Genomic DNA, 26,500 nt, shown 5'->3' with positions numbered 1-26,500 from the left:
AGATTAAATACAAGCAGCGAGTTGTAACAACTCTACAACTCCAAGGCCAGTTCCCCTCCGCTAACCCAAAGACAAAAAACGTTACAATGGGCTGAGTGCTCTCTTTGTAACGTACAATGAACAAGAGTATTCAGTGATAGGATTCAGCGGCCTCTTGAGCACGACCGAACAATGTAGTACGTGGGAAAGTGGCACATTGTAAGTTCTGGAGGCATAGCTTTGTGTCTGTGTTGCGAATATGGAATGCATATTTAGATCCAGCGCCATCATTCAGGCATCCAGTAATTACGGCGCCTATCTCAAGCCCATGGTCACAGAGAGGAGGATAAATATTCCCATTGATACGACTCCCATACGATTCAGCCTACTGTGTGTGATAAACACAGAATAACCATAAGTGTACATCAAAGATATTGACCTCAGAAAAACTCCACAATACATTTATTGTTTCAATGTGAATAAATGCCAAATACTGGAAAGCCAGTTAGCATTTTGGCCCAAAATGCTAACTGGGCCAAAATGGGATAGAAAAGCAAGTCTGTTGATGTGCCAGACTTGCAATCCAATGTAGATACTGATACACAGACAATTTTGAAGTAAATATGTGCTATTATTTTTCAGGGGATGCGAGAATAATCAAGAACAATTTTAGATAACAGAAGGGAAATACTGACAACTTATACCTGAAATAAAGAGCAGACTTCACTGTTGTCGGCAAACACTATCGAGGAACAGAAAGTATAAATCAATACACTGACGAAGGAAACTGACACAACCGATAAAAGTCTGTATAACTTTGGCACCATGAGAGATGTTTGGATCCTGGACCCGTGGATTCACCGATGAGGTCCCCTCGAAGACGAGATGGTTCTACTCTAGGGGTTTCCTCTGAATAAAACCGAATTCACTGAGATGATGTTGTGGGCTCATCAGGACTCCTGCTTCCTGTTCTTAGTCATCTTCACCAGCTTCTCCTGCCGGGCCGTGTCCCCCTCCAGAGCCGCCAGCTCAGAGACCCTCTGGAGGAAGGGGTACGGGGCCCCTGCCACAGGGTCCGGGAACGACCCCTGACCTGGGGGCCGGAGAGGGGACCGAAGGCAGAGGGGTGGGGCGACAGGAAGGACAAGAGGGGGACGTTTAGCTGAACAGTGTCAGGGCACAGAGTGTACATTAATACAGCATCTGCTAAATTACCATAAACGTACAGTAGTCTAAAGGCTGCCATAACATCATTTGTATGAATAGATATTACAGATAATTAGTTTATCCCATAAAACAGGAAAACTCCAAGTAAGATGTTTGCATGGTCCACTAAGATACAGGATGGGTAACTTTCAGCTGGATTATAGGATTCAGAGGTTAAAGTGTGGACCAGACACAGATTGTGTCAGTATATGGGAGTTCCTTGCTATCATGAACTAGATGTTCTAATGTTGTTTACAGCATGCCAGAATATTCTATGTGCATTAGATCTTTAACATCCCAATCTAATATCAACGTTTTCAACAGCTGTTTCTAAGTAGTCCCCTATGGTAGGTTTAACATTTAAGCCTCTAACACCACACTGTTTTCACTCCCTCTCTCATACTAACACATCTGGCCAGCATGTTTTGCATTTGCATGTGGGTTCTGTGATGATTCTCTCCCACGCTCGTACTCAAACATGCCTTTCAAACACTCAGATTGATATACAGAGTTGTTTTCAAGTCTCACGTCTTGTGAAAGAATGTGAAAGGCGCGCGGCAGTACACATCCTGACGTAAAGGCGCGCGGCAGTACACATCCTGACGTAAAGGCGCGCGGCAGTACACATCCTGACGTAAAGGCGCGCGGCAGTACACATCCTGACGTAAAGGCGCGCGGCAGTACACATCCTGACGTAAAGCTCTCATCGGCCAGGTCGGCCTCGTCTCATACTCCATGGGACTGGTCCGTCCACCGGACCCTCAGTGGGCTTAATGAGGGGTTGGACTGACACTGATTGAACCACCTGACAGGTCAGCACGGCGGTAAATCAGCTCACATGTTCAAAGGTCAGAGGTCGGTGAGATGGAGCCATCAGCGCAGGCCGTGACAGGTCCGACACGCCCTGCCTATGAAGAACCTGGTTGTAAAACGGCCTCAGCGAGCAGCGGAGACTCATATCGGAGCCGGCGTCCTGTTCTGTGAGCAGGACTTCAGGGGGAGACTCAGAACCAGGGCAGGAGCCCAGATTTATACCGGGGGAAGCTAATTTGTGCTCGTGGAAAAAGCTTTCAGAAGGGGATTCTAATCCTTTGTGGTTATGCCGTGCCAGGTCTACACGGTGTTGGTTTGATAGTACTGCCGGCTGGGTTTCTGTGAGCTTGTCTGCCATTAGACTTTAGATGTTAACCTACAGTCTAATTTGATAGACAACTGACTTACCTTTTTGAATGTCTTTGATGGTCAACAGGTTGTAGGTGCGTTGATTCCCTTTAGGCCTACGGGAGGAGGGGGGAAAGGGGTCAGCCAACATGGATGAAGAACTGATTAATAACTCAGTACACTGATGGGAAGCGTTACCTGTTTAACAGGCAGTGGTCCACGGAGAGGGTGTTCCTCTTGTTGAGGACCAACGCAGAGGGTAAGAGGAACGTTGGGTTAGTGCCGAGGCTGTAGCCTTCACAGGAGCTGGGAGACAGAAGAGATGAAGACAAGTGATGCATACGTTATCACTATGACATTGGTATGGTAATTTACATATACAACTAAATGAATGAGCTCCATTATGAGCTCAGCAGCAATAACGGTCATGAATATATGTATAGTAATGAATATGAAATACGCCGGTTACCTCAGACATGACAGGCAAAACTATGGTATATACTTTCTGTATAAGGTCTGTAGCCCCTCCCTGAGGACAGCCGGTTAGCAGCAGGTTACGTGTTTAGTACCTCAGGGAGAGGGGCCGGCCTTGCCCATGGGGGGCGCCAATAGGCTGCAGTTTTCCGGTCCGGTGCACGTGATAGTTCTTTGGCAGTGGCGGGATCAGGGTTCCGGTCCGTTGTATATGATCATCTGGAAGAAATGATTAATTATACAACAATCTGAATGTTTTTTTATTCAGAGTGATTTCTACACAATAATATCCATGTTTAGAGAGATATGCTCATAGTTGATTGAGGGTTCAGACGTGTTAAATGTAAAGCATGCAAATGTAGACTGTGGTAGCTGGTCAGCTGACTATGCGCCCCCAAATACCGGTACTGACCGATGAAGAAAACGACTCGACAGCACCACCTACTGGATGTTATAATCCAGTACAATCTTATAACGCTCAACTAAAGATGAATTTGCAAAGTGAGACATGTTCGACAAACGTCCATAAAACATATCTAGCCCTAATTTATATTTAATAAAACCAGGAATAAAAAAAGAGTCCTTACATGTTTTGTCAAACAGAAAATGACTCCCGCCGGCCTCTTGTCCTTTTGTCGCTAGGAGACTTTTGGTTAAATTTGCACAACTATAATCAAAAACCGTAAAGACAACCTCTCAATACATATTAAAACATATATTTTGTTACGAAGAAGTTAGTATAATATGACAGTAGGCCTACAAACTTTTATTTTATTTGATTTCTCTTCCCCCCCAACTTCAAATTGTTTAAACCTTTACTGAAGTTAACCATGCATTAAGGGGCGGGTCAGTGTCTCATCCACGCTTTCCCATTAGTCACATCCACAATTGAAGCAATCAGACTTGAATGACACCACACCTTTACTCCACCTACCCGTTAACACGGCGGCACGCTCCGTCCGTCGACTCTATAACAAAGGCAGCGTCATTTTAACCTCCCCCGTTAAGATACATCGATCACATTCATAATGGTTCAATCACCAAATACTCACTGGCTAAACTGGGAATGTATGGCAATTTACTCCGCACTGGCAGCAAGCTCGCGTCCCTCGAGGTCTTGATCATCGCTTTGACGTCACCGAGCGACTCGCAGCGCTTCGGGCTGCAACCCGAGCTCCTCTTAGAAGGCGGTGGAGACACTCGAAATGTCATCGCCCGACGCCATACGAACTCGACGTCGTTCACATTTTGCAGTTCGACGAGAGTATCCGCTACCGATGCGTCTGATCCATCGATCGGCTGGTTTAGCGGATGATTTAGTAGCGTGGACCCGCGGCTCGGTGCGCTCTGCTCCGGGTGGTGTCAGACGTTGCTATGGCTACAAACCGTACACACTACTCCAATAAAGTCATCCACGGCATTATGCACACATCTGGTCCACTAGACTGAATCCTCTGGTCAGTTCATAAACTGAGAGATGTCCCTTTGCCATTAAAATGACATTAGCAATGATCAAAACATAACAGCTTACACACTTCATAATTATGCCAGTTGATCTTCCCACAGCAACTAGTCTGGGAGACAGTCAAAGAGGCAGGCTACATCTGTACTGGCCCATCAGAAGGCAGTTTCCCCCAAAGGTGGGCCATAGAAAATGTCAAACACTGAAACAATTAGTTTTTGTTGTTTTTATTTCTCAGTTGAAATCACACATAACCGGAAAGGGAGCAAAAATCATTTAGGATAAAAAAAAATATACCAGTCACAACATATAAAGTGATTAAAAGGTTTTGCTTTTGAAACAGGATCCGGATTCAGAATAACAATCAGTGAGACTCAAGTCCAGGATGTGGTTTCAGACTAAATTGTCTTATTTTCAGCTTGGGTTTCACCAGTCGTTAAGATGGGGAACAACAAGTGCATCATTAACATGCGACCAGGAGCCATAATGGGACAGGAGTAAGGGGCGAGTACTGCTGAGTAGGCCCGCTCGTCTGAAGTGCATCTGTGAGCTACATCTCACTAGCATGATGAGCCCTCATGCAGACGATTCCGTCGCTTCCTGTAGAAACAAACAACCAAGTGGTCAATGCAAAAAATACATTTTAAATACAAATGAGTACTTTCACATTTTCTAACAATGAGCACGTTGCCACATGCAGGGCGTTTCTCTACCGCTGAAGGAAGCATGATCGCTGGGGTTTCACACACAATTGGCTTAGTTTCAGTTTTTCTAATATATTGGTTAAGACAAGGAGAAAGTTGTTGCGCTGAACAGCAAGAAATATTTGGAAGTCAAATGTGGTTGACAAAATTGGCTCATATTCAGCTTTTCAGTCAAAAAATTAATAAACCACATTATATTAGAGACTTCATCTTATTTTCAAGGTTGTATCAGTGGAGTCAAGTCATTCACCCAACATAAAAGTAATGTCAAGGACACACAGAACCTACTACGGTTCAGTGTCATAAGGCAACAGTTCAGCTATATCTCAATCTGTTGACACACTAACCAAACTTGTGTGTCCATCTTTATAAACAATACTACAGTCGAGAACACAAACCTAACCTACAAAGTCTTGGTTGATGGACCATACAAAGAACGGTTATCATTGGAGCTGTGGCCTCACCCTCAATGCAGTCCAGAGGATGATGATGCATGGGGCTTGCCCAGCTGGGCGCCTGTTGAAGGGTCTGGCCAGTCTTCAGCGGTTCTGTTGAACAATAGGAAGCGGTTAGCATGAGTAGCATGACGCAAAAATAATACATGCTCCCAGTCTTTCTGCAAGCGGTTTCATAAATATTGGCTTATTAAACAAATAGGGTTTCCATCATAGTCGATCAGACGGGGAAAGAATGTTAATCATAAACCAAGCATAACATCAGCCCACTGAGGCTACAGCCCAAGACCATCGATATAATAACCCATGGAGACGTCTTACCCTGTGATCCTGATGAAGGCCAACTTCACGTCTGAACTGAGTCCTGTGCTCTGTGGTACACCTCGGCACACTGTAGACGACTTCCTGGTCATCTTGAGAATCTAACATTAAACAAAACCCTTTGATGAGTACGTGTGTATCCGAATGGGCGACCCATCTCGCCAAAATGAAACATGTTCAGTCTTTTTGGAAGCGGTTTCATAAATATTGGCTTATTAAACAAATAGTGTTTCCATCATAGTCGATCAGACGGGGAAAGAATGTTAATCATAAACCACCGAGCATAACTTCAGCCATCAATATAAACACAGGGAGCTGTCTTACCCTCGGACCCCAATGACCACGGCCAGGTTGGCCTTAGCGGAGGTGGATCAGTCCTGCACCCCCTGGTACGCCCAGCAGGCTTCTAGACCAGCTTCCTGGTCACCTTGAAAGACTAACGGTAGAGAACAAGAAGCCTTGATGAGTACATGGGAATACGAACAGGCCAGCTATGATGCTAAAATAATGTTCTCAGTTATGTTGCAAGCGGTTTCATAAATATTGGCTTATTAAACAAATTTAGTTTCCATCATAGTCGATCAGACGGGGAAAGAATGTTAATCATAAACCACCGAGCAGGTCCATAGAAGCAACAGGATAGGTCCATCAATATAAAAACAGATGACTTACCATGGGATCATGATGATGAAGGCCAGCTTAGGCTCAGCGGGGAGTGCGAGCTAGGCGGACTTCACGTCTGAGCAGAGTCTTGTGGTACACCACGGCACGCTGGTAGACCAGCTTCCTGGTGACCTTGAGAGACCAACAAACAAAAACAAGAAGCCTTGATGAGTACATGTGTAGACGAATGGGTGACCTATGATGCTAAAATAGAACAATTGTTTTCTAGTCATTCAGCAGGAGGTCTAAAGGCAACCTCCGTTCAAACCCAAGCCGGTCAATGACACTCTCCGTAGAAGCTTTAGTTTGAGAGATGTTCCCATTCCAAAAAAATTATCTTTGAAAAAGGCTCATCTTCAGATTAGACAGGACAGGATTTTTATTTAGTTCAGAGGTTCAGTAATGGTAGTTCCACAGATCAGTGTTCAGATATGTGCTTGAAAAGGACATCATCACCTCCTTGTCCATTAAAATACATTTCAATGCTTTCTAAAACCAGACTAATCTCAGTTCTCAACTGCTTGATTAATTACTTTATTAATTACATTTCTAAGTAACTCAATAATTGTAATTGTTGCGTCTGATGCACATCACCATACAGACAACATATTTTCCAACTGAGATTCATTCGTTCATAAAATGATATTGCTGTCGCCGTAGTTATCTTACCAGTTCCCTCAGCACCGTCGTTGCCGTCAGTGTCCCACGTTTCCTTGCGAACACCCCCAGAGTTCGCCGTTTAGTCCGCCGGGTTGAAGGTCCTGCAGAGGACACAATGGGAAGGAAGGATACATGAAACGTGGGATGCATGGATGAATACAATTCAAAGCTTCCATGCTTTATTTATTTATCTTTTTACTTTTTTTGTAAATGGTCCCAAAACTCTGACCATAATGACACTCGTTAACCCTTCCTTAACCCTGAAGAACAATGTTCTACAAAAAATGGATTCAAGTAAACAATTAACTGGAAAGGAGGGCTGGTCTGAATGCCCATTTCTGAAGGTCTTTCCAAACAGCGACACACCTAAATGTTAAAATCAGGCGTTGCCTGAATTATGTCATGTGCAGGCAGGCTATGTAAAGCCTGTGTCAGCATCTGCACCAAGTATCGACTAAAATAGATCATAAGTAAGGCTTTTGAGACTACATTTTAGACTGGACAGGTTTGTATTAAGTTCAGAGGTTCAGTATTGGTAATTCAACAGATCAGTGTTCAGATATGTGCTTGAAATTGACATCATCACCTCCATGTCCATTTAAATGCCTTCAATACTTTTAAAACCAGATTAATCTGACAGTTCTCAACTAGCGTTGCTATGGGTAAAATCCATAGCGACTGTGAGAATACAACCAGCAGGGGGAGCCGTTTCACCTCACTGTTGGAATTAATACAGGCTTGAGTGGATCCCTAGTGGACACTTACGTTACTGCAGGCCAGGTGAAGGGCCGTGTTGCTGTCTTTATCCCAGACTCAGGTTGGCCTCAGTGCTGGTCAACAGCACCTCTGGAGATGAGAAAAATAAGTTAATCAGAGCCATGACAAGAAGAAACTATACATACATGGCCACATCATCAAAAAGACAAACAACGACACAACAAGGTAATCCGCAGAGCAAGCAATGCATCATTCCAGTCTTTACCAAGCACGCCGACTCTGCCCTTCGCCGCCATCTTCAGGGCCGTGCGGCCCGATTGGTCGACGGCATCGACTGGTGCATCATGGAAGAGGAGCAGCTGGACAGTCCACGTGACCCGAGAAGGCCAACTTCAACTTCACGTCTGAACTGAGTCCTGTACTCTGTGGTACACCTCGGCACGTTTGTAGACGACTTCCTGGTCATCTTGAGAATCTAACATTAAACAAAACCCTTTGATGAGTACATGTGTATCTGAATGGGCGACCCATCTCGCCAAAATGAAACATGTTCAGTCTTTTTGCAAGCGGTTTCATAAATATTGGCTTATTAAACAAATTTAGTTTCCATCATAGTCGATCAGACGGGGAAAGAATGTTAATCATAAACCACCGAGCATAACTTCAGCCATCAATATAAACACAGGGAGCTGTCTTACCCTCGGACCCCAATGACCACGGCCAGGTTGGCCTTAGCGGAGGTGGATCAGTCCTGTACCCCCTGGTACGCCCAGCAGGCTTCTAGACCAGCTTCCTGGTCACCTTGAAAGACTAACGGTAGAGAACAAGAAGCCTTGATGAGTACATGGGAATACGAACAGGCCAGCTATGATGCTAAAATAATGTTCTCAATTATGTTGCAAGCGGTTTCATAAATATTGGCTTATTAAACAAATTTCGTTTCCATCATAGTCGATCAGACGGGGAAAGAATGTTAATCATAAACCACCAAGCAGGTCCATAGAAGCAACAGGATAGGTTCATCAATATAAAAACAGATGACTTACCATGGGATCATGATGATGAAGGCCAGCTTAGGCTCAGCGGGGAGTGTGAGCTAGGCGGACTTCACGTCTGAGCAGAGTCTTGTGGTACACCACGGCACGCTGGTAGACGAGCTTCCTGGTGACCTTGAGAAACGAACAAACAAAAACAAGAAGCCTTGATGAGTACATGTGTAGACGAATGGGTGACCTATGATGCTAAAATAACTCGTGTTTCAAGCGGTTTCATAAAATTTGGCTTATTAAACAAATCTTGTTTCCATCATAGTCGGTCAGCCGGGGAAAGAATGTTAATCATAAACCACCGAGTTTGAATCCATCGAGGTTGGATCTAGGCAAAACATGAAGGCCAATGTTCTCTGCACAACAAATCAACTTACCCTCTGATCCAGAGGAAGCTGTTCTCGGAGGTTCCTTCACCCTGGTCCGGAGTCACGCCCCGTGGTGCCATCAGCATGTGCACATCTCTCCAGTCTGAAGGAAGATGTAAACCAACTTCAATGAGTACAAGTGTATACAGAAACCGCCAACTAATAAAGTGACAGTATGAACTATTCTTACCTTAGCCAGCACCTTCCTGATGAGACCAGCCCCGTCGCTGAAACCCGGTCAACGTCACTTCTAGATGCCTTATAGACAAGACCTTCACAAGTTGCAGGGAGCGATTGATAACTAGGATTACAGAATTTCTATTGTGCCTTCGAGGGGCCAGTAGAGCCAAGAACCTCTTGTGCGTCGATCAATCCTACATCACCAGTCAGTCAGATTTGGACAGATTTAGATACCATGTTTTCAGATTTCCTGCCCTCTCCATTACTGTTACAGGAATCCTGCAGATTCATCCTATATCACACACGGCATGCCACGTGAGGTTTGGCCAGAAGGCGCCGATTCCTGATGCTGGGAAGACCTGGTCCACATTGTCCTGAGACTCAATGAAAAATAATAACGCCGACACCAGAAAGTTCTTTTTTGTACTTTTATTATACAGTTGGAAATCCTGCAAAACCTGTAACAAAAAAAAGGGAAGAAATTGGTAAACTTAAGATCAGTTACTTTAGTCCAAGATTTTATTTGTGATTTAGGCCACAGCTGCACATATTTTATGCCAGATGCCGTATAATTATCAAACCAATACTTGTTAATGTCATCATTAACCACATCTGACTAATGGCCATCATTGACTGATCAGTATCGCTAAAGCAACACTGGCCGGACCCCTGTAGAGTTTACATTTACCAGACGCCGTTATCCAAAGCGAGTTACAATAAGTACATTCATCATAAGGTGAAACAATCTGTCGTACGGTAAGGATGTTCATAGAACCAAGTTCAAAGCGCTAACAATCGCTAGGTTCACCCATTCGCCGTATACAACCAAAATAGCTAGACTACAGCCCAACTTAAGGGCTGATTATGGCTCCACGATGACGCAACGACCAGGCAGACGCTTCGACGCAGTCATGAACCCGTTTCGGTTAGCGGACCAATCACAGCCCTTTTTGGGAGGCGCACGTCAGGCCTCCCAAAAAATCTATCTATCTATCTATCTATCTACTATAACCAAGTGCGACACACAATCAGTAATTTGTGTCCGGTATCTCACCAGTTCAGTTCATCCTCCGGATCATTCTGTTGATCTGGTCTTCCCTGTTGCCAGCGTCACCGCCCTCCACGAAGTGGGTGGTCTTCTTGTTCATGCCGCCGCGGGGGGAGGAGAGCTTGAAGGGCCACAGGTAGTTGTTGGCCACCTTGAAGTTCTTCCCGGTCGTGAAAATCTCGTGGATCAGATCCTCCATGCAGATGAGGCCATACTTGCCTGAAGGAGAGCGGACAACATTAGGCCCAACGCCAGGGAAGCTCTACGACTGATTAGCATTGGTTTGGTTTAGTTTCTCTACAAATGTTACTGGTAAGTGGACACGCACTATTTACTGTTATAGTGTAGTGAAAAGACTGATGTGGATTCAGACACAATTGGCTTATTTTCAATTGACTTTCACCATGGACGATAAGATGGGGAAAAAAGTTGAGCATCACTAAACACATCATGAAGTCATAACCCTACCTTCTCTTACTGACTATATCAATGTGTAAAAACATCTTTACATGGTTTGGCATGCATGATGGACATCCAGACTGATGACCATAATTACCAAGGGTCTTCTCGATGAGGGAGTTGTCTGTGATGGCAATGCGCTGCTTGCTGATCTTGCCGAATCCACGCTTGTAGATGAGCTCGCGGACAGACTTCAGGTTGGGGTATCTGAACGATGGGCACACGAGGGAAATTATTACAACCATATTAAGATTGAACCACGAGTTATACACATACTGCAGAGTGGTGCAAGGCAGGGCTGGATATCTTTAAGATAGTCTTAAAAACACGAGAAATGTGAAGAAAGTGTGGTTTCAGACTAAATTGGCTTATTTTCAGCTTGGTTTTCACCAGATTCGATAAGATGGGGAAAAAAATTGGTCATCATTAACCACATAAGTGAGATTACTGACCACATTGGTCAGTAATCTAAGAACCATATTGGTCATCTTTGGGTCATTATTGAGGACACTGAACGTACCCAAAGGTTAAGGGTCTGGACCATGCACCATTCAAAGCATGAGGTCGATGACTTTAACACGGCAGAGATGGATGCTACCATCTTACCCCCATGCGATGTAGGGCTCTGCGATCCTGAGCATGTTGATGGACGCCTTGTTCAGCCTGACGAACACGCCGTTGAAGATCTGGCGGAGACGGAGCAGTTGCAGAACCTTGCGCACCTTGGGGCTGACGCCGTTGATACTGTGAAGCAGAGTTCAGCGGTCAGCATCAGAAAGTAGGACGCTTCATACAAACATCAGTGCACTCAGACAAGCGGTTTCATAAATATTGGCTTATTAAACAAATAGTGTTTCCATCATAGTCGATCAGCCGGGGAAAGAATGTTAATCATAAACCACCGAGCATAACTTCAGCCCATTGAAGCAACAGCATCAGACCATCAATATAAAAACACACGGAGACAACGTCTTACCCTCGGATCCTGATGACGAAGGCCAGCTTGGGCTCGGCGGGGACGTAGAAGTTTCCCACTTTGCGGGCGGTACGGGCTTGACGGACCTCACGCCTGAACAGGTTCCTGTACTCCCTGTGGTACGCCTCGGCGCGTTTGTAGATGAGCTTCCTGGTCACCTTGCGAGTCTAACATCAGACGACAAAAACAAGAAGCCTTGATGAGTACATGTGTATTCGTATGGGCGACTAATGACAACGCATTCCTTGGTATCCATAGAGACATCAGTGGAATTGTGAGAAAGTAACAAGGCAGCACACTGTTGCACCACCGTGAAGATCCCCCTAATGTCCAAGATGTGGTTTCAGACAAAATTGGCTTATTTTCAGCTTGGATTTCACCAGATTCGATAAGATGGGGAAAAAAATTAGTCATCATTAACCACATTAGACTAGCAGCCAGCATTGACCCGTTAGTTTAGTTATCTTATGAGTGCGACAGGTCATGACATGTGCGTGATAAGTACGTCTGTTTACAAATGGGCGCCCCATTTGTGCATCATGCAGACATCTGTGGGACCGTGCGGGAGCCATGTGCATTCTCACCTTCTTCTCAGCGAGCATCTTCTTGATGCGGACGGCCTTCATGGTGGCGAAGGCCTTTCGCCTTTTCAAAAGGCTCTCAGGGACCGCCGGTACCTTTTTTCTAGGAGAACAAAAAGATGGTTTAAAACACTTGGAGTAGAGTTGATAAGGCAGATGTTCCTTACGGTGTATTACGCCACGTTGACGAGGGGCGACAACGCAGTCAACATGGTTAGCCTAGCATTAGCAATCTACGAGCAATTCACCGGCATTTCGTTGTCATGTATATTAACCAATTGTTATTAAAAGACACCCATTATGCAAACGTTTAATTAACTTGGTCATAGACTAAAATCGATAGGAGATCCGACAACACGTTTAGTTAAGACAGTCAGTAGTCCGGACATGTTGGGTGAAGCTACTCGGCTACAGGCAGCAATAGGTTGGTTGGCATTAAAACTATTCTAAAACAATATCATCCACAATATATGATGTCCTAGCCGGGATGACTACTAATTAAACGTATACAAGGATGACCAAAACGCCTGATGGCAGTTTTAAACTTAGATGGACATGGATTTCAACACAGAGGAAAAGTACTCACTCTGCGTCCGCCATTGTGTCCACCGAGAAAGAGAAAATCCTGTCTGCGCATGTCTGTGATAAAAGAGCGAGGACACCGGATGTTGCCCTGCGCGCTGCCTGAATCACAATGCACAACTTTGTATGGATTTATTTCTGCTCGTTTAGTATTATTATTTTATATTACCGTAATACACACAAACATGACACGTACTCACTTATCTTACCATGCAGGCATATCATTGAATTGGTAGAAACGATATTATTGCGTAGGAGTTCTGAAGAATAACACAAATAAAGGAAAACATATCGCCTTATATTTGTTATGTTGGATTATATATTTTATCAATTATGTTGACGGAAACTATTAATTCAATAAAGGCTGATTCATTCCGATAAATGCAGCGTTATCCCTCATGGCATTGATCAAAAACCTAGAACCGACTTCCCTCGGGCAGGTCATGTTGTTGCCGTGCATTGAACCAGCTGATAGGGATTCTTGAGACTTTACTGAAGAAGCTGTAGACTTTACTGAAGAAGCTGTAAAGTATTGTGTGGTGCAGCACCTCGTGTGGCCAGCAAGTGGCGCCAACGCTACACTCTGCCCTCCAACATTTCTCCAACTCAAAGTACAGTATGTTTGAAGAGCACATCCATATATCTAAGTGGGCCACCGCATAGAGTATTATTTACATCAAGGGCGCAAACATAGCTTTTTTTAAAAAATAAATAAATATGGGATCATAACGTGTTGGTGAAATCATCACATTGATTACTTCGTATATCATCTGAGACCGTCACAGTGAATTGACAGGAGTTAGAGATAATTTTATCGCAATTATTTAAATATTCGTTAACTGGGCTTATGCATTAGCTACACTGTTAAAGGCCAAACATGTATGACTAATAATTATAACTTGGCCACTTCCCAATCTGTGTATTGTAAACTGGTAAATAAATGGTCATTTCTCCGTATGACACCTATTTCACAGAGAACGCATCTGATCGTAAACCACAGCAAACTTGACGTTCATTTAGAAATTGCCTTTTTCTTATTATGTAATCGAATCTTATATCACAATATAACCATACACGACGTAGGCCTACTAACTCTGGATACCCCGGCAGCTGTGGGCTGTTTTGTAACATTCCCAGGAGATTAAGTTTATTAATGCTCTAAGCCTATTTTATATTTTACACATAGGATTTCTGTCGCTACTATTTTTAAACCCATACATAATTGTAATCAGTGACATTATTTTATCATTGATCAAATTATATACAAATAATTTCAAACGTTTCGTGTTGGCCTGAACCGATGTAGACTATCAAAAAAAAAAGATCGAAATGATGACCAGGACTACATTCAGGAATTGAGAAGCTCTGGAAAAAAAGTAAATTCCACCAAATTACGCATTACGGCGTGAATGGTCTCATTGGTCTTTCCCATCACAGTCCTCCTCCTCCTCCACCCGGGTTGTATTTGCGTGTGCGTGTGCACGTGTTCGTGTGTGTGTGTGTGTGTGTGTGTGTGTGTGTGTGTGTGTGTGTGTGTGTGTGTGTGTGTGTGTGTGTGTGTGTGTGTGTGTGTGTGTGTGTGTGTGTGTGTGTGTGTGTGTGTGTGTGTGTGGGTGGGTGTGTGTGTGTGTGTGTGTATCCGGCCGCTTCCCTCTGATAGGCGCTCCTCTCTCCGGTCCTATTGGGTCCCACCGCGGACGGCTGGACAGGATAAAAGCATGTGAGACGCGGTGTGATTTTAAGATGAGTAGAGAGGAGCAGCAGGGAAGTACAGAGCGAGGGATCAGATCAGAGCGTGTACAGACACACAGAAAGACACACAGACAGACAACAGGGCATAGACAACAGAAGCAACTCGTCGAGACTGATCCGTGCTAGTGACAACTCCACTGTTTGGTATGATAGGAAACATTTTGGAAACATGCTCCTGATTGTGGGAAACTTCCATTGATCCGTTCCAGTCTGCAGCGATAGCGTGTGAACTCTGGTGTTTTAGGAGCTGCCATCAGCCTTGATACATGATCTGCTATTTTCGCGTTTTCGGCAGATTTTAGAGACTGGCCCGGCTTGGCATTGCACTTTTCGTGGTACTATCCCCCAAATCGTTATACTGCTGTTAGCCTGCAAGACAAAAGGGGACGCTCCGATCAACACGTCCGCTTTCACCACGATCTACCAGAATCGATAATTTCTTCTTCACTTCCTGCTTGGCTGATATTCTGGATGAGGATGATGATAATCGCGGAGTTCTTCCTGGTGATTTTGAAAGTCCTCTGGGCTTTCGTAACCGCCGGGGCCAAGTGGATCGTGCGGCCGAAGGAGAAGAGCGTGGCGGGACAGGTGTGCTTGATCACCGGCGCGGGCAGTGGCCTCGGGCGGCTCTTTGCCAAGGAGTTCGCCCGGAGGCGGGCGGTGCTGGTGCTATGGGACATAAACAGCCAAAGCAACGAGGAGACCGCAGAAATGGTGCGGGAGATATACCGGGAGCTGGACAGTCCCATGCCTAAAGACGGTGAGTGCAGTGGGGCTATTTCTGGACTTAGAACTCATAGCGTCTCAAGGTTTACACCCGGTGTCAACAATACTTTTATATCCGCACGTTCTCACGCCTGGGGATATTGGATGCATGTGTGCGCATATGTCAGATTATATATCGGGTATTTAAGATTTTGTAAGATGCCACGATTTCGTGTTTTTTTTTTCCTGGCACGCTTCAATGATTCAAAGTTCAACTTCCACCCACACACATTACCGTCACTGAACAACTGCCAGTATGGCTCTTGCATAGTCCTGGTCATATATTTAAAGCTACATTTTAATCTTGTAGGCTACTTAGTCACTATTTTTTTAAAGGTTCCGAACCGGTCCCCAAACAACAAAAGGTTTGCACCACAACAAGTCAAGCTCAACGTTGTAGCCTGCAAACAAGTGTTATGAAACTGCACCGCCCAACCCATATGTGTTATCGTATGATGCCTAGCCTATAACAACACTCCCAAGATACCAGCCTGTCCAGCGTGCGTGCGTGCGTGTGTTGGGTTGAACCCGCGTCCGTCGCATGCCTTGTACTGATGCGCTCTGATCCCACAGGTACGGTCGGAGGAGTAGAGGAGGTCCCGCCGTTCCAGCCCCAGGTTTACACCTACGTATGCGACGTGGGCAAGCGGGAGAGTGTGTACATGACGGCCGAGAAGGTCCGCCGCGAGGTGGGCGAGGTGGACATTCTGATCAACAACGCCGGGGTCGTCTCCGGCCACCACCTCCTGGAGTGTCCTGATGAGCTCATCGAGCGCACCTTGGTGGTCAACTGTCATGCGCACTTCTGGGTGAGTCGAAAATAACATGCATGCAGTCGCCTATAAATAAATGCTGTATTGTGTACTATAGGCTGTTTGAGGGATGTGAGCGTTTATAATGTTCTGAATGGTTAGTCAGCTAGACGTTTACCGGCCTCAGCTCAGTTTCCATGAGCGTAGTGTTATCAACTGTGTTAACCAGGGTGCCAATATCGCAGGAATGTTTCCATTCGGACTTGCATGGCTATTCATAAGGTGCGTGTGTGGGTGTGTGATTTGAATCGCACTGTTTAATAAATTATTGGAGGCCCCCTTTGCAACAAATCTGTTACACTCAGTGTTTATTCTATGCTTATAATGCACTGTCCACGCCCTGTAATCTTTCAGATCAGAATTATTACAAAGTCACAATCCAGTCGTTGGGATTCTCATTAAGGGGGGGTGGGGGGGGTGCTGGCCAAGGCTCTGTTCCGTTGTTTCTACGGTTACTTAAGCGGGGGGTGGGGTGCAGATGAAAGAAGAGACTAATGAATGGCGACATGCAGAATGGGAGGATGTGGTTCATTATAGACACAAGCTGCATGAATGAATGACTGAATGAATGGGGCTGAGGCTAACGGGACCTGTCACACACACACACACACACACACACACACACACACACACACACACACACACACACACACACACACACACACACACACACACACACACACACACACACACACACACACACACACACACACACACACACACACTATTTGCTCACCGTTTGCAGGTGGGCACAATAGACGGAGTGTATGTAATTTATTTTTAGTGGCCTGTTTGTGCGCGACTCAGAGATTATAGGCTCCCGTCACACAGGGGACGCCTTTATTGTCTTATTGAATTCATGTTCATCTTTTTATAAGTTGCTTAAGGTTGAGTCATACCATGTTGGACTGATTGTAACACTTGTGGTTTTCCTATATATACATATATACTTTTTGGTTCCCAAGGAGATTAGAGGAACTGGGAGTTGTTATGTTTGTGTTGCTTTAGAGAGGCAGAGGACATAGCTTTGGTTGGAGGTTCAAAGCCTGTACTCTCCTCCTCCCTCCCCCATCTCCCCCCCCCCCTGCCCATTTACACTTTGGGTAACAAAACTTCCCAGGGTGCACTTCACCTGGTGCGTTTCCAAGGCGGGTAACTTTGACGGATGGTGTTGCAGTAGATGAAACCCTCTGTGGCTCCGAGGTTCTTCCTGCCTCCGTGCAGAGTCAGAACCGGAGTCAGAACCGGAGTCAGAACCGGAGTCAGAACCGGAGTCAGAACCGGCTTCATACCTCGTTCGGGAGGTGGTGAACCCGCTGGCAGGTTTTTGGCGCAGCAGAGAACTTTAATCTCGTGCGAGAGTTTCAACGTTTTGGACGAAGGGGTGGAAATTGGGGAGGGTGCACTCCAGAGCCGAGAGCAGACGTGATGGTTATCGCTGTACGTGTGGGATTCTGCCAGGTCGGGCCCGCACGGAACCCCCCCCCCCCCCCCCCCCCCCCCAAACACCATGGCCCCCTCCCCCCTCCCCCCTCCACCCACATCACACTTTTTACTCCCACGGGCTGATATTTGGAGGCGGTGGATGCAGCTGCATGGGGTTCAGTGTGCACGCACGCACACACACGCACGTCCACACACACGTACGTACACACACACACGTTCGCAAGCTGCACCGACTCACCCCCCCCCCCCCCTCATCCCCTTGGGTGTTTTCCCAAAGCCAGAGCTTATCATGTTTAATTCTTCCTGATGATGCTCTTAATAAGTCCAGCTGGTGGATTAACGGCGCTCCCAAACCCTCTCCTTCTCTCATTCCGGTTTGTTATTATTTGTCCGGCAGTCTGGGACCGTTTATAATCCAGCGTCGCTATTGTAGCGGTGGTTTAGTGGGTTTAGTGTTGTGACATCAAAAGGGCCCCCCCCCCCCCCCCACCCTGTCCGACCATCTTGAAACAGTTGCTCAACAGGTGCCTCTGCCACCCCCCCCTACTTCTTCTCCTTCTTTGCTGAGAGAGAGAGAGAGAGAGAGGGAGAGAGAGAGAGAGAGGGAGAGGGAGAGGGAGAAAGGGAGAGAGAGGGAGAGAGGGAGAGACTAAAGTGGGGAGGGGCCCGTCCCAGTCCAACAAGACGGTAACAGAGAGTCTGACCCAGTTAGTCTGACAATGTGTTTCTTGTCTGCGGCGGCTGATGAGATGGCGGCCGACAGAGCCCAGGTCCGCCGGCCGCATTCCTGCTCCGCGGAGAAAGGGGGCAGCCAGGCAGAAGGTCCTCCTCCACTGGGTTCATACAGAACCCCCCCCCCGCCCCCGCCATACCGCCCTGACGTGGGCAAGGGCCGATGCACCTGTACCCTGTAGTGGGGGGGGGGGCACCTGTAGTGGTGGGGGGGGGCACCTGTACCCTGTAGTGGGGGGGGGGGCACCTGTACCCTGTACTGGTGGGGAGGGGGGGTGGGGGGGGCAGAAGGCCTCTCCCTTTACATGTTCTCTTACACCTTGCCATGGGAGGAGGAGGTGATGAGGACTGTTCCCAGGGGAACGGGTCCCGCTCTGGCTTGTTGCCCTGGTTACGGTCCAGCTCCAGTAGATTTCACTCGGCATCCGATACCGCCGCTCATCAGGTGGACCCCCCCCCCCCCCCTCCATCCTGTCCAGAGATCAGCCGATACCACCCCCCCCCCCCCATCCCGTCCAGAGATCAGCCGATACCCCCCCCCCCCCCCCCCCCCCCCCTCCATCCTGTCCAGAGATCAGCCGATTCCGACCCGTTCCAGAGTCCTACTCCGACCCTCCGTGTGATCCCACGACCGGCCGCGGACTGAAAGAAAAAAAGCGCACTTGTCTTCATGGGGATTCGGGTTCGGCGTTCCCTCCTCACACTCGTCTTCACGGGGATTCGGGTTCGGCGTTCCCTCTTCACACTTGTCTTCACGGGGATTCGGGTTCGGCGTTCCCTCCTCACACTCGTCTTCATGGGGATTCGGGTTCGGCGTTCCCTCTTCACACTTGTCTTCACGGGGATTCGGGTTCGGCGTTCCCTCTTCACACTCGTCCGCTCTCCGCCTCCCCTCCGCCGCGAGGTCAGCCCAATTAAACGGCCATCTGGTCGGATGCGAAAAAAGAAAAAGGCCGGTATTTTGTTCATATTCCTGTTGGTCGAGCATGAGCTGTAATGCAGCCTGACACCCCAGCTGCAAGCAGCTTTGTGCGGTTTTCAAATCTCTTCCTTTTGGGGCAAACACCAATTAGGGTCTGCGGGCAGACAGTGGCCCCACATGGACGAAGGAAGCCCGGCTGTGTCGCGGGGTAATTTAGCGGAACGCGCCGCGTTGAGCCCCAATTACAACGGCGCTTGAAGTGGGCGATGAGCCCCCCCACGCTTTCACACATTTCGTGTCCGGGAGGTCGCCGCAGGTCGTGCCCATATGCCAAGTCCGGCATGTGAAGCAGGGTATCATGGGAGGAGGGGGAGGGGGAGAGGGGGGAGGGGGGAGAGGAGAGGACATGGAGTGACCGCTGAGTGGCGTCCTTGTATTCCCGTCTTGCTCTCTGCCTCCACTTTGGTGAAGGTACTGTGTGTGTGTGTGTGTGTGTGTGTGTGTGTGTGTGTGTGTGTGTGTGTGTGTGTGTGTGTGTGTGTGTGTGTGTGTGTGTGTGTGTGTGTGTGTGTGTGTGTGTGTGTGTGTGTGTGTGTGTGTGTGTGTGCGCGTGCGCATTCCCTCCCCCGTAGGGCTGCGGTAGGACAGGGTTAGGGTCCCATGAACAGGTATCAGCAGATCTTTAAGCTAATGCTGCGTTTGCACGCAACACTCCCCCCAGCGTGCAATTCTATTGCACGCTCTCGCTCTCTCTCTCGCTCTCTCTCGCTCTCTCTCACTCTCTCTCGTTCTCTCTCGCTCTCTCTCTCTCTTCCCTTTATTTTTTGAGGCGCCCCCATCACTAAAACTAGTTAAATATTGCAGCAGTTTTCGTTTTTTAATGTGCTGGAAACAGTGCAGATGTTTGGAGCGGAGTCAGATCGCTAAAGAATAACTTGTACACAGTTGATGTCTGTCCGCGCGCCAGAGCCCTCTGACGGACGCTTCCTGCCTGGAACTGCTCAGCGTTCGCCTCGTGCTGCAGGCATGCAGACGGGCCCTGCGTCACGCGGGCGGCCTCGTAGCGGACGAGGGGACCGCATTGAAGCCGTTATCAAGTTAAAACACTGAGTGCACGTCCTCTGGTTCTCCAGCCGGCCATTGTTGTTGCCAGTAGTTGAATAGTTGTGCTAAGTGGTCCCATGCTGCTCCTGCCCCCGCTTACAACCGCGCTGATAAAAGTGTGGATCAGAGCGTTCCTGCCTCCCCCCCCCCCCTCCCCCCTCCTCCCCCCCCCCTCCTGAGCGAGCGTGTGTGGAAGAGGGAAGGCCGATGTGTGAATGGTGCCATCTACTTTTGTTGTTGTTTACTCGATGTACCGTAATCTAAAACCCAAATAACATTCAAAGGAGGGGGGGGGGGGATGTGAAGGAGATGTGATCAGAGCAGGTCTAGCAGCGGGGGGGGGGGGGGGGGGACAAAAGGGGCCTGCTGCTTGTTGTGGAGACCTCCTAGGGGCTCACTGATTGGTCGGTTCCTGTCATGTGTCACACCTGCTGATTGGCCCACATGCTGACGGCTCGGGTCGTGCTGTCGGTCAGAACGAGGACTGGATCCGCCGGTTGATCCACTGTGACCCCCCCCTCCTAACCGCCCCCCCCCCCCCCCCCCCCCCCTCCTCCCCTGTCTCCCCCATGCCTGTGTCGTGCCCCCCCCCCCTCCTCCCCTGTCTCCCCCATGCCTGTGTCGTGCCCCCCCCCCGCCCCCCATCTCACTACTCTCCCTGGACGGGCTGGCGGAGCCGCTTGTGTTTCACGTGGCGAGTCAGCGCCGAACGCTTTCATCTGCCCCCCTCCCCCCCCCGCCCCCCTGCCCCCACCCTCCCCGGGAACGATTGTTCCATTGACCGCTCGCCGGCGGGGGGAGGGGCGGCGGGGCTGAGTTGCATTGTGGGAAGTGGTCGAGGGAACAGAGGACTATGATTGGTGCTGTCAGCGGCTCTTTAGACCCGGGCACCAGATCTGTGTGGGAAACGAAGGGCGGGCTGAACGGTGCGGAACACAGCGCTCACACCGCGCTCACACCGCGCTCACACCGCGCTCACACCGCGCTCAGACCGCGCTCAGACCGCGCTCGCACCGCGCTCGCACCGCGCTCGCACAGCGCTCGCACCGCGCTCGCACCGCCCTCGCACCGCGCTCGCACAGCGCTCGCACAGCGCTCGCACCGCGCTCGCACCGCGCTCGCACCGCGCTCGCACCGCGCTCGCACAGCGCTCGCACAGCGCTCGCACAGCGCTCGCACCGCGCTCACACCGCGCTAACACAGCGCTCACACTGCGGCCAATCATTAACTTCCGTCGGGCGGTCGCGGCGGCGGCGCTCTGTTGGTTTGCCCCCCGGTCGGAGCAGGGTCACCTTTTCTTTCGGCCTCTTCTTTGGATGATTTTCAGCAGGCAGTCATGTGATTTTTAGCACTGAAAGGATCTATCTCTTGTATCACCATGGAGAGGAATGATGGGGGGGAGGGGGGGGGGGAGGAACATTGGTGGGGGGGAGGGGGGGGGGAGGAAAGCCTGGAAGGCTTTGGCAATGCTTAACTGCAGAAATGAACCTAAGAATTCAAAATAACTTTTTGTTTTTCTTTCTCCCCTCTCCCCCCACCCCGCTCCCCCTCTCTCCCCTCTCTCCCCTCTCTCCCCTCTCCCCCCCCCAGACCACCAAGGCTTTTCTCCCCAAGATGCTGGAGTTGAATCATGGACACATTGTGACGGTTGCCAGCTCCCTTGGTTTATTCAGCACAGCTGGAATTGAGGTTAGAGACACACACACACACACACACACACACACACACACACACACACACACACACACACACACACACACACACACACACACACACACACACACACACACACACACACACACACACACACACACACACACACACACACAGCTTCCCACCATTTTCTTTTGGCTGGGTGTTGGTGTGGGGGGGGGGGGCTACTTGATGCCAGGGAACGCTCTCGGACCCCCTTCCCTCCGCCCGTTAAATTGAGGGACACAGATGGGGGGGGGGGGGGGGGGGCTGTGTTGTGGGCAGCGGGCTGCGGGGGCCCCGTTGGGCCCTGACCCGGGCCACAGTAAGCTGACAGCCCTCCGAGGGCCCGAGACGTCTTCATCAGCGCTTTGTGAAGGCGTGGGGGCCGCTCGGTATTCAGGTCAAAGCGGCCCCCGCTTGGTCTGGGCCCCCGCTCCTCTGGGCCCCCGCTCCTCTGGGCCCCAGCTCCTCTGGGCCCCCGCTCCTCTGGGCCCCCGCTCCTCTGGGCCCCCGCTCCTCTGGGCCCCCGCTCCTCTGGGCCCCAGGTCCTCTGGGGCTGATTGAGTTATTACCCCCCCCCCCCCCCCCCCCCCCACTGGTCCCTCCCGAGGGAAAGAGGGAGTCGAATTTCTTTTTAGAAATTCTATTTCAAATTAATTATAATTTAGTATTTCCCGTTCTAGCCACCTAGAATGATTCGTTTTTTCGGGCCTTTTTTTCTATCTGTGAATTCTGTCCCAACGGTCGCGGCGCGTCAGAGGCCCCGTGACGCCGCCGGCTCCTGTCCTTTGTCTCCGCTCCGCCCTCTGGAGGCGGGGCCTTGTTTGTGGTTTGAGGGCCACACAATACCCTCCGGAAACCCCCAGCGGCGAGAAGGGGCACGCCCCCCCCCACCGCCACCGCAATACCACCTCCACCTCCTCTACCACCACCTCCACCTCCACCACCACCACCACCACCTCCTAATCCACCACCACCACCACCACCACCACCACCACCACCACCACCACCGCCTCCCCTACACCCACCACCACCACCACCACCACCACCACCACCTCCTAATCCACCACCACCACCTCCACCGCCACCACCACCACCACCACCACCTCCTCTACCACCACCACCACCACCACCACCACCACCAACACCACCACCACCACCACCACCTCCTCTACCTCCACCGCCACCACCACCGCCACAACAACCACCACCACCACCACCACCACCACCACCACCACCACCGCCACTACCACCGCCACCACCACCACCTCCTCTACCACCACCTCCTCTACCACCACCACCACCACCGCCGCCACCACCACCACCACCACCACCTCCACCTCCTCTACCACCACCACCTCCACCGCCACCACCACCACCTCCTCTACCACCACCTCCTCTACCACCACCACCGCCGCCACCACCACCGCCACAACAACCACCACCACCACCACCACCACCACCACCACCACCACCACCACCACCACCACCACCACCACCACCACCACCACCGCCACCACCACCGCCACCACCACCACCTCCTCTACCACCACCTCCTCTACCACCACCACCACCACCACCACCACCACCACCACCACCCCCTCTACCACCTCCACCACCACCACCTCTACCACCACCACCACCTCCACCTCCTCTACCACCACCACCACCACCACCTCCCCTACACCCACCACCACCACCTCCACCTCCTCTACCACCACCACCACCACCACCTCCTACTCCACCACCACCACCTCTTCTACCACCACAACCACCTTCAGCTCTTCTAGCACCACCTCCTCCACCAACACCACAACCACCACCTCCCCTACAGCCAACACCACCACCACCTCCACCTCCACCCCTACACAACCACCTTCATCTCCTCTAGCAGCTCCACCACCACCACCAACTCCACCACCTCTATCACCACCACCACCTCCACCCTCACCACCACCACCCCCCCCCCACCCCCCGGTCCAGATCCCTCTTCATTCGCTCCTCGGTTTATTGACATCAGAAGCTCCAGAGAGAGATTAGTCTGCGTGTGAAACCACATCAAACCGCGAGGCCCCCGCAGTCTGGCCCCTGATGAGCGCTAGCAGAATGCTAATGGGGGGGGGGTGGGGGGCCAAAGGGTCTGGGATTGAGAGGAGTGCTATCGTAGTCGCTCTTATCTCCGCGGGCAAACAAGTTCCAACATTTACACTCTTGTATATATTTTTACAATGACATTTGTGTATATATTTTATGCATGTACATTTCTCTATATTTTTTTGCATCGATTATTAATGAATGTTAGTCTCGGTACATAATGTGAGCTGCTAGGCTAACGGGTTACCTCCGGCCCCCCTCTCCAGGACTACTGCGCCAGTAAGTTCGGCGCCATCGGCTTCCACGAGTCGCTGAGCCACGAGCTGAAGGCGTCCGAGAAGGACGGCATCAACATGACCCTGGTGTGCCCGTACCTGGTGGACACGGGCATGTTCAAGGGCTGCCGCATCAGGTGAGCCCCCCCCCCCCCCCCCCCGCTGCAGCCCAGAGCCGTCCACACACGTTGCTCCACAAAAGGTTTATGGATTTGTTTTGTTTCCTTTGCACCTGGGAGGACTATAGTTTTTATTGCCTGCAATTTTCACTTCATAAAAGCTGAATCTGGACCAGCGCTGCCTTAGACTTCAAAGCCCCCGTGTGAATGTTAAGTATGTTCTTTGTGTGTCACCCCCCCCCCCCCCCCCCGATGGCTCCTCCTTCAGATCCTCCATGTGTCTGTCCACACATGTGGACCACGCCTAGACAAAGGGGGGGGGGGGGGAGGGCTGTTGACTCCCAGACGGAACGTTCTGGGTTCGAACCTCGGTTTGCACGCCCGATTCTTTTTATAAAAGTCGTTAATGACCAGGGAGGGCAGACCCTCCGAACCCTACGTTCTACGTTCCCAAAGAACCCTACGTTCTACCTTCCTAAAGAACCCTGTGTTCCTAACCTGTCCACCCCCCCCCCCCCCCCTACAGGAAGGAGATCGAGCCCTTCCTCCCCCCCCTGAAGCCGGAGTTCTGCGTGACCCAGTCCATGAGGGCCATCCTCACCGACCAGCACATGATCTGCACGCCCCGCATCGTCTACATGGTCAACTTCATGAAGAGGTGAGCCCCCACCCCCCCCTCCCCACCCTGAAGCCCCATTGGCTGTCTGGTTTGAGGGCGGGGACTAACCACGCTAAGACTGTCATCATTTGGTCGTTGTTGTTGTTGTGATCGGAGCAGCACCGACTGTGACGGTTAACCGCCAGTCACAAGTTTTACTTCTCAACCTGTGAATCTGGACGAGTGATTTAGTTTTATATTGTTTTTTGTTATTATTAAGAGTTGTGTTTGTATAATTAGGGGCCTCGTACAACTAGGCACCTAGAGCTTTATGAGGTGCTTCCTTCAGTTGAACCCTGTTGTAGGCCTACCCCTCCCGATGCTGATGCTGACTGCCCCCCCCTCTCTGCAGCATCCTGCCCTTCGAGGCCATCGTCTGCATGTACCGCTTCCTGGGGGCCGATAAGTGCATGTACCCCTTCCTGGCGCAGCGAAAGGAGGCCATGAACAACAACGAGGACAAGAACGGCATCTAGAGGCCCCGCCCCCGGAGCCTGCCACAGCGCTGGCTCCTCCCCCTCCACCCCCCCTCCCCCCCCTCCTGGAAAGGGGCACGCTGGCAGCGGGGGGGAGAAGGGGGAGGGGGGAGGCACATATACCTGCAAGCACGAGGATGCGACCACTGGGGGTGTGATGGGATGGGGGGGGGGGGGGGATCGAGAGGAGGGTGAAGAGGAAGAGGAGGAGAAGGGAAGAAGAAAAGATTGACTTTAGACTGGTGCACTTGCATTGAGCAAATGCAAAAGGTTTCCCATATCGTTCCTCTGGGACAAAGAAAGCTGTGTGCTACACAAAGGATTTATTGACTTTGTTTCGTCTCTTATGTTGTCTATTATTTGTGTTTTTGTTGAAAGAAACCAACATCTATATAATGTGTCACTAGTTTTGTTTTTTTCAAATCATACAGATAAAAAAAGGTATTCAATAATTAACTATTTACGTAATGTAGTCACCAGCCTTATTTAGTTGTCTTTGTGAAAAAAATATACAGTATGTTACTGTACACACAGTAAAGGTCTGTCACTTTTTTTTGTTTTCATTTTGTAGACATGCACTGTAATTAACTGAGTCTCCGCAACACATT

The 26,500-nt window shown here is 49.7% G+C and overlaps 3 protein-coding genes and 3 non-coding genes across 6 annotated transcripts; 1 reads left to right on the top strand and 5 right to left on the bottom strand.

Moving 5' to 3' along the window:
* Positions 1-424: 424 nt before the first annotated feature.
* Positions 425-9,219, bottom strand: LOC130377071 (uncharacterized). The gene is made up of 16 exons (XM_056584022.1): positions 8,849-9,219; positions 8,501-8,612; positions 8,068-8,277; positions 7,851-7,931; positions 7,095-7,186; positions 6,435-6,557; positions 6,087-6,198; positions 5,763-5,863; positions 5,451-5,534; positions 3,873-4,882; positions 3,755-3,788; positions 3,408-3,466; positions 2,916-3,039; positions 2,545-2,652; positions 2,407-2,462; positions 425-1,072 (listed from the first exon to the last, which is right to left on the bottom strand). Exons 10-16 carry the CDS (start codon positions 4,030-4,032, stop codon positions 930-932), a joined length of 684 nt encoding a protein of 227 aa, XP_056439997.1. The 5' UTR covers positions 4,033-4,882; positions 5,451-5,534; positions 5,763-5,863; positions 6,087-6,198; positions 6,435-6,557; positions 7,095-7,186; positions 7,851-7,931; positions 8,068-8,277; positions 8,501-8,612; positions 8,849-9,219; the 3' UTR covers positions 425-929.
* Positions 9,220-9,810: 591 nt separating this feature from the next.
* Positions 9,811-13,116, bottom strand: rpl7 (ribosomal protein L7). Its single transcript, XM_056584021.1, has 7 exons — positions 13,047-13,116; positions 12,464-12,563; positions 11,880-12,046; positions 11,510-11,647; positions 11,001-11,110; positions 10,451-10,663; positions 9,811-9,854 (listed from the first exon to the last, which is right to left on the bottom strand). The coding sequence occupies exons 1-6, from the start codon at positions 13,058-13,060 to the stop codon at positions 10,455-10,457; spliced, it is 738 nt and encodes a 245-aa protein (XP_056439996.1). The 5' UTR covers positions 13,061-13,116; the 3' UTR covers positions 9,811-9,854; positions 10,451-10,454.
* LOC130377807 (small nucleolar SNORD12/SNORD106) lies at positions 10,803-10,894 on the bottom strand. Its single transcript, XR_008894382.1, has one exon. It is a non-coding gene; the product is annotated as a small nucleolar SNORD12/SNORD106 (small nucleolar RNA).
* On the bottom strand, positions 11,248-11,340 carry LOC130377806 (small nucleolar SNORD12/SNORD106). The gene has a single exon (XR_008894381.1). It is a non-coding gene; the product is annotated as a small nucleolar SNORD12/SNORD106 (small nucleolar RNA).
* LOC130377805 (small nucleolar SNORD12/SNORD106) lies at positions 12,214-12,306 on the bottom strand. The gene has a single exon (XR_008894380.1). It is a non-coding gene; the product is annotated as a small nucleolar SNORD12/SNORD106 (small nucleolar RNA).
* Positions 13,117-14,727: 1,611 nt separating the features above from the next.
* On the top strand, positions 14,728-26,500 carry rdh10a (retinol dehydrogenase 10a). The gene is made up of 6 exons (XM_056584019.1): positions 14,728-15,554; positions 16,133-16,368; positions 22,166-22,264; positions 24,631-24,776; positions 25,285-25,416; positions 25,769-26,500. Exons 1-6 carry the CDS (start codon positions 15,266-15,268, stop codon positions 25,890-25,892), a joined length of 1,026 nt encoding a protein of 341 aa, XP_056439994.1. The 5' UTR covers positions 14,728-15,265; the 3' UTR covers positions 25,893-26,500.

This window comes from Gadus chalcogrammus, chromosome 23 (genome assembly GCF_026213295.1).
Source record: "Gadus chalcogrammus isolate NIFS_2021 chromosome 23, NIFS_Gcha_1.0, whole genome shotgun sequence".
Lineage (NCBI taxonomy): Eukaryota > Metazoa > Chordata > Actinopteri > Gadiformes > Gadidae > Gadus > Gadus chalcogrammus.
Note: the sequence above shows the minus strand (reverse complement) of the source record. Positions and strands in the feature narration are given on the sequence as shown.